The sequence below is a fragment of the Arachis duranensis genome, chromosome 4, assembly GCF_000817695.3.
Source record: "Arachis duranensis cultivar V14167 chromosome 4, aradu.V14167.gnm2.J7QH, whole genome shotgun sequence".
NCBI classification, from domain to species: Eukaryota; Viridiplantae; Streptophyta; class Magnoliopsida; order Fabales; family Fabaceae; genus Arachis; species Arachis duranensis.
This window is the reverse complement of record NC_029775.3, coordinates 1,965,917-1,980,119: the sequence shown is the minus strand read 5'-3', so window position 1 is coordinate 1,980,119 and position 14,203 is coordinate 1,965,917. Positions and strand designations below refer to the sequence as shown.

The following is a 14,203-nucleotide window of genomic DNA, read 5'->3' as shown; positions in this document are numbered from 1 at the left end:
AACCAGTGTATGATCATCATTTACGAATACCTCCCACTGGTTGAAGTCAATCCAATAACTACTTCAAAACAAGATAAGTTAAAATAAGAAGGTTAGTTGGATAGATACATGTTTCATTTTCATAATAGAATAACAATAAAAAATAACTGACTGGTGTCGTGTTTGAAGTTTTTGTCGAAGCATTGAGACCACTGAGTCAATTTGATGAACCCCTATTGGAACAGTTCGTCCCAAACTTATGTGAAACTCCCTTCCCAAGGCAACCTGTTCAAGCTTCTCATCATTTTTACAGAGGACTTTAAGTGGGAGATCAATGTCAACAACATGAAGATTAGGTTCCTGAGAGGTGACTTTCTTCAAGAAAGTGGCTATTTCTTTTTTTGATGAAGATGAAATATGAACTGCAAAGAACAATAGCAATCTGAGTCCAACATAACTGAATATTATATAGAATAACTCAAAAAACTTTTGAGAACATTGTGAAGGCTATTGAAGTCATAGGAAGAATCATCCAAGTTTAAAATGGGCTTGGCTCAGGGATTGCCCAGAAAAATATGCAGAGACTAAATCACTTTTCGTCCACTTATATTCACATTCTAATCAAACAAATGCCCAATAAATAACAAGGAGATGACTACAAAATTTAGAGGAATATTATTATGTTAACTAGCATTCAAGCATTGAACCGAACAATTACGACTATTGACCACTATCTTTGCCTAAAGGATTAAACTCTTGAATGGAAGAAAATAATGGGAGAAAATAACTAGTTCATATAGGGATCATATAATATCTAGTATCATGAGAAGAACCATTTCACCAAAAGCAATAAATGATTTTTTATCTTAACACTACCCATGATAAAATTAAGGAAACCAAAACTTGAATAAGACATGCTAACATTCTTAACATAGGGAACAGTATAGCAAGATCTAATCCATAAACTAGCAATACTTTCCATGAACAAGTACTACAGAACAATTTCAACATCATATCCATAAGGATTCCATAATGTCTAAGTATAGTTCTTTCTGTTCAAATCCTAACAGAATGTTCTCCAATGATTTTTCTACTTTTCTCTGGCTAATCAATAAGTTTCTACTTGGTAATTCCTAGGTGGAACTCTAAAATAATATCAAGTCCACCGGATGATTATTCCTTTTGAAATTTGATCCTGCACATGCAAAACAATTTTGGAGTTCCTTTTCGTTTATGCTTTCTTCTAAAATCACTACAGTACATCATAATATTTCTCCTACCCCTTCTTCAATTAATTACAAAATTTAGAGGAAAAGAAATCCACCAGACCCTCGCTATAACAATATTTCTAAGGCTCCTTCCAAGACAACTCACCACCAGAGGCCAACAAAGGGGAAAAAAGATGAAAAATGAAATATAGCGGATAAGACTGTGCTTGTTAATGGAAATCAGACAAGGAGACCATAATCCACTTACTTGGTATGTATACATGTAGGACATAGTTACCATCAACATGAGGGAAACTCCTAACTCTAGTTGTCTGTCCTATTTCCAGATCTTGAGAACCTTCATCAACAAAACAGTGAATTTGTCATCCCAATCATCATACATGCACATGTAAAAAATAAAATAAAAGTTTGTTCAACTGCAAATTTTAATAAAATTTGAAACATATTCTAAGGTTGGTGCAATTAATGAATGTTACAAATTTCTTCATGTATCATCAACCCTCAACCTATCCAAGTAAGACCATATTCCATTCTCTGTTGTACTTTTGTTAAACAACAGCAATGCCTACGACCAACCAAAACGAAAAACAAAAACAAAAACAATACCTTATAAATAAATAGTGACTTGTCACATATCACATATCACATATCACATGTTTAACACATTCATACTTAAATCTCTTTTGTTATGGGATGAATAGAACTCTGATGCCCTTTTGTTACAAGCTGAAAGAAAATAAACTTAGAACCAACCATACCAAGCAAACTTAGAGGGTCAAGGAGTGAGATAGGAGGTGGTGGCAACAGTGTGAATTCTTCGGAGCGAGCTTTAGTTGTACATGAAGGGGCAGCTTCAGAATCCGAATCAGAAGATCCATCCCCATAACAAGCCTTCAGTGCCTCCATTGGCTTAATACTCAGTATAGCAAGGGCGCGAGTGTGAAACCTGAAATTAATATCACAAGAAACCAAAGTAACAAAAGGGCTTACATTGACATATTTTCCTGGCAAATTCAATTCAACCCGATAAAAGAAAAACATATTGGAACTAAAGAAAAGGATCAGACTCGTATTCTAAGACAACATGCACAAGGCAACAGTGACGAAGACACAGAGAAAGACGACTGGGGACGGTGACTGGCAGAAAAGAAGATGCCACTCAAAGACAAAGATGACACAATGACTAGAAGAACAAAGCAAGCAAAACCCCAGCAGAATTGATGCCAGCCAGCCACAATGAGACCCAAGCTACAAAATGTCCGCTATATCGGTGTCATAGACCTATTCAGTAGAGGAAATTTAGCAAGACGCGATGAGCCATGATCCACTATTGATACCTTGATCTCCTCTCAAAGTTGTCAAATATCCGATGAGTGGGTTATTGATAAAATTAAAAAATCATCTACCAGAACCAAAATTCCATGTAACTAATCTCAAGTACCAAACCCAAAAACAAAGAACAAAGCTAACATTAAATTTTATTATCAATCATGATCAATAAGATTGAACCTAACAACCTTAGATGAAAATTGAAAACCTAACGTAATTTGATCAAACAATATGATCAGCAATTTTATCAACAATTCAATCAGAAACTTGCTCAATAATCAGCAATAACAAATTGATAGCAGAATTTCCCTTATAGCAGCAGCAACATTACCAACAATTCAATCAGAAACTTGCTAAACAATCAGCGATAATACATTGATAACAGAATTTCCTATATAGCAGCAGCAACATTATCACGTAATAAACAATAGAAGATTAAAACATAAGTACCAAGAAAAAATGGCAGAGGTAGAGAGGTACAGTAGACGGGCTGAGAGGAGGAGGCGGTGGAGCAAAGCTTCACAGAGGAGTAGGAGGAGACGGAGAAGAAACACCAACAGAGAGAGGACGTGGCGGCGAAAAAGAGGCGCAGCAGAGAGTGGTAGAGGCGAAGGCGGTGAAAAAGTAGCACAAGCTCCCAGCAGACGAAGTAGAGCACACAGAAGTCGGAAAGGAGAGGCGCCGTGCAACGGCGGTGAGCTTTGAGTGAGTCCGTCAAAGAAGTGAATAGCAGAACTGCAGGGGGGTATTTACAGAACACCACCTCTTCAAATATTATCATATTAAAACTAAAATTAGAACACCACCGAAATTCGTAAAGCAACCACAAAAGTTAAATGAGAGAACGTTGATTGTGTTTGTGAACCTTGTTAACATTCAACAAAGCATGATTTGCTTTGATCAGGGTCAATCTATTAATCTATCTATCTATCTATTAATATATAATAGTTAACTAGCCCAACAGTAAACTCACACACTATTTAACACTGTAGAGGGTTTCTGAGAGAGTGACAACTGTCCTATGTAGTTTTGTTTTTTTCCTCTTCATGATAGGATGTTGAAACTAGCGTGACTGGACAATGGAGCCTAAAAAGACGGATGAAGCGTTGTTTTGCACAGAAGTTTTTCAGGTAATTCAAGCTTTGTGTATCCCTAATTCCAAAATTTCAATTTTCCAAATACAATGAATAATCGTAGCATTTGATTGGCTGATAACACCATCACACGGATTGCCTTTCGTTGATCAGCCAAATGTTTTGATTTTAAATTCTAAATAAAACTCATTAGCGGGAATTTTCCCGCAAAATTTTTTGAAAGAGTTTTAAACTTTTAATCTTCTTCAAAAAAATTTCGAATTTATCATTTCTCTCTCTCTCCCTCTCTCTCTTTCCTCAATTTGTTTCTCTCTCAATTCAATCTCACGACCATTCACGATTAGAGAAAATACAGAAGCAAAAAGGAAGACTGGAAAAGGCGTGAGTTGAAGAAGAGGGCAAAGGGAGAGGTCTGCGAGTTTGACGGTGTTGTAGTTGGTTGGTATGCATATTGAGGTTGGTGAATGAATCTTTCTGTGGGAGAGGAGGCTGAGACCCTGCAGCAGCAGCGGCGGGTTTTGCCTTAGGAGTCGTGTTTAACTGAAGCTCGAGGCTGTGTTTGCTTTTGATTTTACATGCTTAGTGTTTCGGTGGAATAGCTGCTGCGTTTTCAAACTTTGGTTCGGGTTGTGGATCTCTTGGTAATGTGAAGGCTCATGAGGTTTTCGAAGACACTGTTGCTGTTATTGCTTGAGCTTTGAGAAGTTCTTCATCGCTCAAGGTCTCTAAAGATGGTCAGTTTTGGGTAACTTAATCACTTTATAGAGTTTCAATCTTTCTTTTTTATTTGTGAATAATGTCTGATTTCAACAGATATGATGAAGAGGCAATATTCTTTGATGAATTTTTTAGAAATGCAAAACGAAAGCAATTGGAGTCCAAGACATTGGATGTAAGTCTTTCTGCTACCTTCTAATTGCTCTATTGATTTATTTTTATTCATTTAGATTAAATTTGAATACTAGCAACAAGTGTTCTTTGAATGATTCTGTAATCCAGTATTCTAAAATCTTAAGCTAAGCAAATGAATTCAATCATATAAAAGTAACAATGCAGCAATATTCTTTAATCTAAAAAAAGTGATAATGCGTGCTCTTTTGTTACTACTTTCTATAATTTAGCATTCTATCTAAACACATAATAATTAGTTTAATTACTTACTTTTCTTTCAGTTATACTCACCAAATAAAGGAATGCAAGAAAAATTTTATAAATGAAGCTCATGAGAAATTGAAGGTTAGTTTATTTGCTTTTGTATTAATAAGTATTTTTTATTGGTTAGTGGTCACTTTAGGTAGAGAGGGTTGATGTGTTAGTGTAATTTGAACTTATTATTTTTATTATAGTAGACATTATAATTATGCATTTGGCCTTTCTTATATTAATTAATATGTTTCTTTGCTGATCTATTCGGATTTAATTTTTTTGTTCGGTTTTCAAGATTAGAGTTCTTTTCTTTTGCTGATTGCTTCAAGCATTATTTTTTTTATCGTTTTTTGTTTTGCTGTTTAGGTTTTGCACATATACCAACAAGTTGCAGCTTAAAGTGTTGTCGTAAATGATATATATTATAGGTAAGCATAGGATTCTTGCAGGTTCCATCTGATTTCATATTCATGTTTATTATCATTCTACATTGCTTGAATACCAAAACCGAAGCTGACATCTCTTGGGGCTAATATGGGTGTGTGCTTAATAAGCATGGTTGATGATAGTTGTTAATAACAACAATGATATATATTATAACAAAATTAGTATTTCATTATAATAACATAACAGTCATAGGTGGTAGTAGTATGCAGTGAGAGTGGTTCCCATTTTTCACAGGCCATAGCAAATGTGATGATAAGAAAAATGATAAAATAGTTTTGGCAAAAGAGCAAAACCAAACCAGGTTTGATCATTTAGCAGTGGCAAAGGTGGTAGTCTCTTAATTGTTTTATTAATGGTGAAAGTAGTATAATTTCCTGTAAGGCAAGAATGGTCCTTATTTAGATTATTGCATGGTTTCTATTGTTTTCTAAATTTCCTTTTTGAGTCTTCTCATCATTGTTGATTTAAAATAAAGAAAACAAATTCAGCAATTGATATGTGCGAATGTACGGAATAAAAGAAAAAAAGAGCACTGGCCACCAAATAAATAATGAGTATACTATTGTTTTGACCTCCCCAAGACACCTAAAAATTTTGACATAATAGTTTTAAAAGAAAGAAATGATATTTTGGCTCTCAAAAATTGATCTCTGTTTGATAGCAAGTACCAAATATGGCGTTTTTTGTTTTAGAATTTATTTGTGGAGTTTAATTCCTTTGCTTTCGCAGTGCAAAGATTTTCGTTATTATTATTATTATTCATTTTTAAACCTGTCTTTAGAATTTGACTTAGAAAGAAGTTAGAAGAAAAGGATAGCACAATACTATGAAGAAGAACTAAAAATCTATACCAATACTGATTAATTTTAGTCACACTCACACTTTGAGCTTAGAAGAGATGCATTTTCCAAATAATTGATAGACTGGTAGTTGTTTTAAATAAGAAGTTTCTTCTATCCATAGGTTGGTCCATGTGATAGTGTCAATCAAACTGTCAAATTTGGAAAAGCTACAGGCAAAGATAAATGTCATGGCAAAGCTAAATGAGTTTGATATGTTCAATCGAATAGATAATGACATGGACTTCGAGCTTAGTTGATTTTTACTTTTTATTTCTCAAGTGGCACTAAAATTTGAGCACAAGATCAGGAAAGACTATAAGCATATAACTATGGCCCTTCTTATTAGTGGCAAATTCACTATATATTCCTTTAATATCTTGATTATAGATATTTTTACGTTTAAGCAGAAGAACTAACTTCATGCCTGTTTCTTGCTTTCTGTGAATAATGTAAGTTGGCTTTCTGAAAAACATTATTAGTTTTTGGCTTAAGCAATTTACTGTGATATTGACAAAGGTTTTTAATGACATAGAAAAGAACCCTAGGGATTTTATTGAGTCCTTTCAAATGTGATTTCATTTGGGATAGGCATTAGGATTACCATTTTGGCTTCCCTATGATGAAACGCTCCTGGCCTGCGTTAATGTTTTCTCCTAACTAATGAAAAATGATAATCTAACATTGATACATGGCTTATCCCTTTAGATTTTAATAATATATTTTTGTATTTATATGAGGATGTCTCATCTCTTTTATTTCTCTTTCTGATAAAATCTTTTTGCACAAAAAAAAATAATTATTTACTGTTTTATATGTCTGCTATGCAGATTGCAAATCTTTTGGATTGCACTTCATGGTCAGGGGTTGGACCGGGGCTAATGGACGCTGTTACTCAAGGTGCTCTGCAAGTAAGACCAGTTGGTGGATTCAAGTTTTAGTCATCTGATATATCTTTCCCATAATGATTTAATTTATGTCCTATTAAAATAGAATTTCTCATTGTAATGGCTTTTTATGTAAATGCAGCTTATTGAAGGAGGATGTGAAGCTCCAATCCACACAGTATAACTCACCTGTCTTTATATTTATTTTAGACTAACTATGAATTACGCATTTGTTCACTCTGTGCTTACATCTTTGATTGATGATGTCTTCTACTACAGATTTTTTTAGTGTTCAGTTGCCACAACATGTTGGAGACAATAGGTTCTTCTATGGCATCCCTTCATTGAGTTTTCAAAAATATCTCAGGAACTGAAGACAATATACACGTATGAGGTTTCATGATTTCTCAACCACTCCTAATTTGTTTTTATTTTATTTGTTGTGCCTCAACTTTGTTATGAACATGCCTATTAAGAGAGTCTCATTGCTATTATCATTATCTCCCCTTTGGCAAAGGATGATGCGGAGTTGGGGTTGAGGTTCAAACGGCAACTGTGCCATTTGTATCAAGATCATACTTTACTCTGACCTGCCCATAAATTTTGTTCCTAATATTTTATTGTTGGATAGCTTATTGTATTTGTCTTTTGTTAATTATATTGCTGATTTTTTACCGTTTTTGTGTCTTATGTCAGTTCTTAGACATTGAGAATTTGAGGTCGTGATTGACCTGCATTGTAAATGCGTGAAGCAATCCTTTTATGTGTTAGCTATTAGGAATAGTAAATATATGAATAAGGAATTTAAAATAGCTTATAAGAATTCCTTTATTTGTTGTGTGCTTATCTGATTTGTAGAATTGTTGTACACAAAAGTGAACCAGTTTTCAATTTTGATTATTTGTGGGCAAAGTTTGTGAAATAAAGAGTGAAGAAGTTGGAAATATGCTTTCGTTACAAGCCCATCCCAACTCCTTCGTTCTACCAAAAGTATCCCTTTTTTAATTATTTTCACTTTCTTTTCCATAGTTTGCTATATCATACTAATAATATTTGTTAATTTTTGCAGAAGAAAGTGTATGGCTTCATTTCCAAGTGTTTGGTACCCACTAGAATCTTTAAATATGTAAGTAGTCAGAGGAACTTCCTCAAATCTAATATAGTTATATGAATTTTTTTAGATAATATTTATATTTTATTGGATGGTTAAGAGAAAATATGTAGGTGTTAGTTACAACTTTTCATGTGATTTAATGATGTAAAAGTTCCTTTTTTCTGCATTTATTTATTTATATTTTGTTTCAACTTGAGTTTTTCTTTCTTGGAAAAAATAAAAGAATCTGAATGACTTGGGTATGTGTTGCAATGGTATGTGTTGTCAACATTCACCGGGTGGTTCGTTGCACAAATAGGGAGGATGATTCAGAGTGAAAAATAGGCAAAGCTAATAATAAGGAGCTTGGAGTGACTGAGGGATTGGAGTAGGGGCAGGTTGTTACTGTTGATTTAGGCGTCTAAAAAAATATGTGGATACATATAATGTGTTGATGATGTTAAGTCCTTTCCAGTCTTTTTTTAAAGCTTAAATGCAAACCTAAAAGTAGAATAACAATCTTTTGCATTAGGATATGAAAAAAGCATTCCTTTTTCAAATAAAAAAATTTATGCAACAAAAAGACTATGTTAAGTTGAGGAAGATATGGTAACCTTTCAACAAGGAATATTTAAAAGAAAAGGTTGCTATGTCTATCTTTAATTACTTAATACTTTAAATTAGTAACAATATTTTTTTGTTATGTTATATTAATATTAAGTAATATGTCTTGAGGCAGCACTTTAATGGCTTCAGAAGTTAGATGATGTATTTAGTTAAGTTTTGCTAATAATATTTCAATGACTTTTTCAGAACTGTTGCATGTGTTTCATGAGCATCTTGGATATGTTATTAATTGTAGGACTTCTTCAAACTTCATCTAATTAATATAAAAATGAACTAATAAGAACCAAGAGTAAAACAAAATCATTTTGCCTTCGTTGACACTTTAAAAAGTAAGCTTACTTACGTTCTTTCTCTTATAGTATTATTTTGTTACAAAAGAATAATGGATTAAATGATATCTCAAAATAGATACAGCATATCTCAATTGTAAATCTTTTTTAAGAATAACCCTAAAATACACCAATAAAAAATCTAGATATGAGTATTCCAATAAATATACATTTTTAATCTTTATAGATAAAAGATCTAATAGTTAAATTTAAAAAGAGTATTATATTGAAATTATGCATTTTGAAAGACCAAAATGCACTCTTAAGTTTATCTTTTTATTGATCATGATTTTATTAGTGATCCTACTAATTACACGTTTAGGAAAAATATGATGAGTAAAATAATACCAAAAGGAATAATTAAAAGAAGATATTTAATTAGTAGTTATTTTAAGACAACTTTTTTCTATCAGTATAGTAAGAACATATATTGAACTTTTATATAATAAAAAAAGATTAATTTAAATGTAAATATCAATTTTAATATTAAAATAATATAGATTTTAAATGAATTCAAAATGTTATATGCATTTAACACATTTCTCCTATTTCAATAATATCACATAAAATAATTATGTATCTTCATATGAATTATTATAGATACTTTTAAAAGTCATGTTTTGAAACTTTTAATTTTAATAAAATTACACAATAATTAAGAACAGGAAGGTATATCAACTCTTCACAAACACTTTAGCAAATAATTCTGCTTCTCATCAAGTTTCTACCAACAATTGCGGTAATAATTTAGAATGCAGTCAATGTATTTCAGGTAAAATTTCTTTAAAATAAACCAATTGATTCATCTTCTTTATAATTATTAATTCAGTATCATATTTTATTTTCTTCCAAACATTTCACGTATTCAAAGAATCCTTTCTCATTTTGAATACATATTGTTGATATATATGACCTATAATTTTTTTAGATATCAATGCTACCCCTGCACGTAGAAAAAGATTTGTTTATAATTACAATAATATACTACTCATTTAAAACAAACTACTAAAACAATATTTTATTTATATCATGCATGTGCATCTGTTAGTTGATTAAAACAAATTTATTTATATTTTTTCAGCAATCTATGCAGGTCCACAGCAACAAACCTACAATTACTATCATTAAACAAGGAAAAATTCGTTCAGCATCAGGAAATTTACTTTTTAATATTTTTTGCTCTTTTAATTACTTGAACAAATTTAAAACTGTTTCAATTAATATATGTTGCACTTTCCTGCTTTAAGAATAGAAAACATAAGCAAAAATCATATTGTACTCTGACAAATAGATCTTTATTTAGTATATTAAACTCTTTTCAAATTCTATTAACATGATTTCTTTCATTTTATGCTCTCTTGATTGGATTGCTTCTAAATATTTTAAATTTCTGTTAAATTATAATCTTTCTGTCCATTTATATTTTAAGTTCATGTAAAAACGGCAAAATGTTACTTAACAAAGCAGTGGATATTCATGATCACTAATATTTTTTTCTAATTTTTTATTAGAACATAGATTTAAATGACTGTGTCAATTTCTATCATCTTCCTATCTTTTATATTTCTTTTGTTTATTGTGTTTTCTTTATTGTTTGAGCCATTTTTGGAACCTTGCATTTTTAATTAAAAGGAGGTACATAGTACAACACAATTAAAACATTCAATGGCTCTTTTCTTTGAGTGTTTTCTTTAGTTTCATACCTTATTTATATTATGTCTTATTACTCTGTATTCAAATCGGTCAAAAGACCATTATATATGTTATATATATAATATTAATATTCAATCAAATGTTTTAAGCAAAGCAGTTACACCATCCAAACACTATTATTACCCGCGCGTATGCGCGGGGGCTTCTGCTAGTTAATATTTAATATATAATAAGAGAGTAGTAGATGGTTAGTTAGTTGACAAGTGGTGTTTTGTATAATAGACAAGTGTTATTCTTTATTGCATGACAAGTGGCAAAAGAACAAAATCTGAAGATCTGAAGATCTATAAACAAATAATTGGCGGGATTCTGATTCAAATTGAAATTCAAAATGATTTTGTTACAGCTGTCTCATATATATATTAGTTAAACGGTGAAGAAAGAGAAGAAGGAAATAAAGAAAGAAAGAAACCCACAGTCATAGAGAAGAGGGTGGCGACGAACAAAGAAAACGACCGTCGAAGAAAGAAAAGACGACAGAAGAAGAAAACGAAGGTGAAGAAAGACGAAGAAAGCCGGTCGATGTCGCAGAGAACAAGAAAACGACGGTGAAGAAGGTACGGACGACGGAAGAAGGAGGAGAGCGTGGCGACGAGCGACGGTCACATAGAAGGAAGCTAATCGACAAAGAAAAGAAGAGGAATGAGGCGACGCCGGTGATGGAGTCCACCGTCGCTGTTGGATCCGCAGAGCTGCGTCCTCTGCAAGACGGTGCCGCCGCCGTTTCTTCGCCGGTGGGTACTGCGAATAAAGGATGGTTAGTTCTCTCTCTTGGATATACTTTATTTAGTTGTTTTATTGGTTGAAAACGTTAATTGAAATTGAATATGACTTTTTGTGTTAATATCTTCAGAATGGCGTGCTACACTAAAAGAAGAGAACGGTGAAGGAGCAGCTAGCAGCAAGTTGACGAAGCAAGTTGACCACATCGGTGAAGAGAACGGTGAGCTTTCATATCCTATCTTGGGCGGTATTACAGAGGTAATTTACTTTTTAAGTTAGAATAGCCACACAAAATCATTGTGTTTCTGTGAAATCAATGAAACTAAGGAAGTATTTCTTTGACCTTTAAACTTTAACAAATGCCTGTGTTTTCATATATTTGAAAAATTACAACACGTTTAGGAAATTTTTGTGATTTATTTTTTTTTAGTGATAGCAGGTAACTAGGAGCCAAAATCATGTTTAGAAAATTCACTGAATTTTGCTGTTGTCAACGAATATGGTTGTGAATGAACTAGACAAGACCTTGCACTACCAAAGAAGAAGCCACTTTCTGAAGGTGAGTAGAGGTATATATCTTTGGTTCTCTTTGTTTTATTTGAATGTTTTGTGATGATTGCATTTCTCTAAATATCGTTTTGTTCTGGGAAAATAAAGCAAGAAAAAAATTGTGCCCAGGCGTTTAATGAAAGCGGTGGTGAGGCCTGGTGGCAATGATCAGGTTATTTTTGTCATCTGTGGATATGCATTTTTTCTAATATATAATGGGAAAAATAAAAATACTTGCCTTATTAATGCCCTTGATTAAATTGGTGAGTGTTAGTTATAGTGATTGTTTTGCATTTTGTTCAAAAAAGTGATTGCTTCAATCCTGTAATTGTGGTTATTGATTACGTGTTTTGGTCTTTTTTGTTTAAAATTAAACAGGATGACTTACTACTCTTCTGTCTTCTCCTAGACATTTGGTCTCATATAACCAATTGCAAATGGTTGCTTCAAAACTTATGGCTACATTAGCATGTCTCAAGCCGTTTCGTTTCTCATTAATTCCAAGCTTGAACGCTTCATAAAAATCACCTCAAGATCAATGTCTTGCTGTAGGTATATTCTTTATGAACAATTTCAGTCCCTTCCTCATCAAAAAGTTTTGTAGAGTTTATATATTAGTTTAATTATAATTGTTTATTTAATGTGATCCAATAAAAAAAAAAGAAAGAAGAAATGACGTATGATCTCTTCCTTGCTCCCCTATTTAGAATAGTGCCACAGGTTTGTTCAAATTCATTTAAAAAATTTGTAGTCTGCTATGATTATTTCATAATTGCAGCTGGATTATTAGCTAGCTTTCTTTTCCCAATTTTTGTATTGAATGATTCGTTTCTAAGTAAATTAAATGGCTGAAAATACTTTCTTAATAGAATTTTATCATTTTGTATTAAAGAAGTTTTCTTTGAGTGATAAATTGGGATACTATAATTGATATAGCTGCTTGCTTGATATTATAATTGTAATAAAATTTAAAAATGGTTGGTAGGACAAAGGAACTTCCAAAACCAGAAGAGGTACTTGAGTAGGTGAAATGAAGAATAATTGTCGCATCTCCATTTGAATATATTTTGAACTTTGAATTGAACTTAACAGCCTGATCTTTTTGCTTTACATATCACGTCTTTGATAATTGGACTTAACACCCCTTTAGTTGAAATACCACTATCTTTTATTCATTTTTGCTGTATAGGGAGCTATCTAAATGTTACATTGTTGCAGACTTTTCCGTATTTTTGTGGTGAAACAAAATTGATTTTCTATCCCTGAATATTTGGCACTATATTCTTCTTCTACATAGTGTTACATGTAGGTATATATAATGATAAAGGTATTTTGTTTACTGCAGGATTTATGAATTTACCTTGGCCTTTGTTTTCATTTATTTATTTATGTCAATTTTATATTGATGGTGTTTGAATTTGTTTTGATCATTATGCATATATGAAAACATGTGGTGTTTTACCTGTGACTTATAATCGCTATGTTTGTTTATCATAAATGGACACGTGTTAATGTAGTCACATTTTTTAGTTGTAAATGAAATAGAAGTCATTGTGTGTTCTCCGTTTTACTATTGTGATACCAACTGGGTGGAATGAATACCTTTTTGTCAATGGAGTGTTTTCATTAATATTGTTACTTCATATTGAAGATGGTAGCAAAGGTTCCGGATTTGTTTCTATTTTATTTTCTAATTTTTGTTTTTTGATTTTTTTTAATTTTGTTTTAGTCAGGTGCTGCGAATGTGATCATTACGACGATGTTGTAACTAGGGGATTTGGACCCTGAGGTTGACGAATTTTTGGTTTCCCAGAAATTTTGTTTGTGCTGCAAAAGGTTTGCAAGTTTTCTAATTATAATTTAGATTATAAGTGTGTAATGAGTTTTGGTGCGCTTTTTGGTCTCTCTAGCAAAGAGGAACAACAAGGGGAAGAATGGACTTTTGTGATATGAACGTCTTCTGTGGGGTTGAAGCCTGAGATCAGGAACTCTATTATGATTGACATCAAAAAAATTTTTTGAAAAACTTTTATACTCTTTGGAAGTGTTTTGAGTTTTATTGCTTGATTATGCTAAGTAGTACTACTACTATTCTGAAGTTGAATCATTCAAATTTAACTGAATTTAGCTCTGAAGACTTGAACTGTCAAATGGTAACTTGGAAGTTTGGGTATTTAGATATACTAATATGTACATTGTGCTTATGGTTGTTTGATAAT

General features: G+C 32.2%; 1 protein-coding gene and 2 long non-coding RNA genes across 11 annotated transcripts; 2 read left to right on the top strand and 1 right to left on the bottom strand.

Moving 5' to 3' along the window:
* LOC107482588 (uncharacterized) lies at nucleotides 1-3,114 on the bottom strand (the record flags this gene model as incomplete). The annotated part of the gene is made up of 5 exons (XM_016103114.3): nucleotides 2,988-3,114; nucleotides 1,967-2,154; nucleotides 1,456-1,545; nucleotides 152-401; nucleotides 1-58 (listed from the first exon to the last, which is right to left on the bottom strand). Coding segments are annotated over exons 2-5 (546 nt in total), but the record flags the coding sequence as incomplete, so codon positions are not given.
* Nucleotides 3,115-3,869: 755 nt separating this feature from the next.
* LOC110279767 (uncharacterized) lies at nucleotides 3,870-10,156 on the top strand. Of its 5 annotated transcripts, none has more exons than XR_008008498.1 (9): nucleotides 3,870-4,365; nucleotides 4,445-4,523; nucleotides 4,804-4,867; nucleotides 5,144-5,205; nucleotides 6,894-6,974; nucleotides 7,093-7,128; nucleotides 7,230-7,337; nucleotides 8,020-8,076; nucleotides 10,081-10,156. It is a non-coding gene; the product is annotated as an uncharacterized LOC110279767 (long non-coding RNA). The 5 variants fall into 5 exon arrangements; XR_008008500.1 differs by lacking the exon at nucleotides 10,081-10,156 and adding an exon at nucleotides 8,363-8,725 and having other exon boundaries at nucleotides 7,230-7,344; XR_008008497.1 differs by lacking the exon at nucleotides 10,081-10,156 and adding an exon at nucleotides 8,363-8,721.
* Nucleotides 10,157-10,874: 718 nt separating this feature from the next.
* On the top strand, nucleotides 10,875-14,197 carry LOC110279766 (uncharacterized). 5 transcript variants are annotated; one of them, XR_008008501.1, is made up of 5 exons: nucleotides 10,875-11,469; nucleotides 11,566-11,655; nucleotides 11,875-11,994; nucleotides 12,363-12,536; nucleotides 13,714-14,197. It is a non-coding gene; the product is annotated as an uncharacterized LOC110279766 (long non-coding RNA). The 5 variants fall into 5 exon arrangements; XR_008008504.1 differs by having other exon boundaries at nucleotides 11,875-12,004; XR_008008503.1 differs by having other exon boundaries at nucleotides 11,866-11,994.
* Nucleotides 14,198-14,203: the final 6 nt, after the last annotated feature.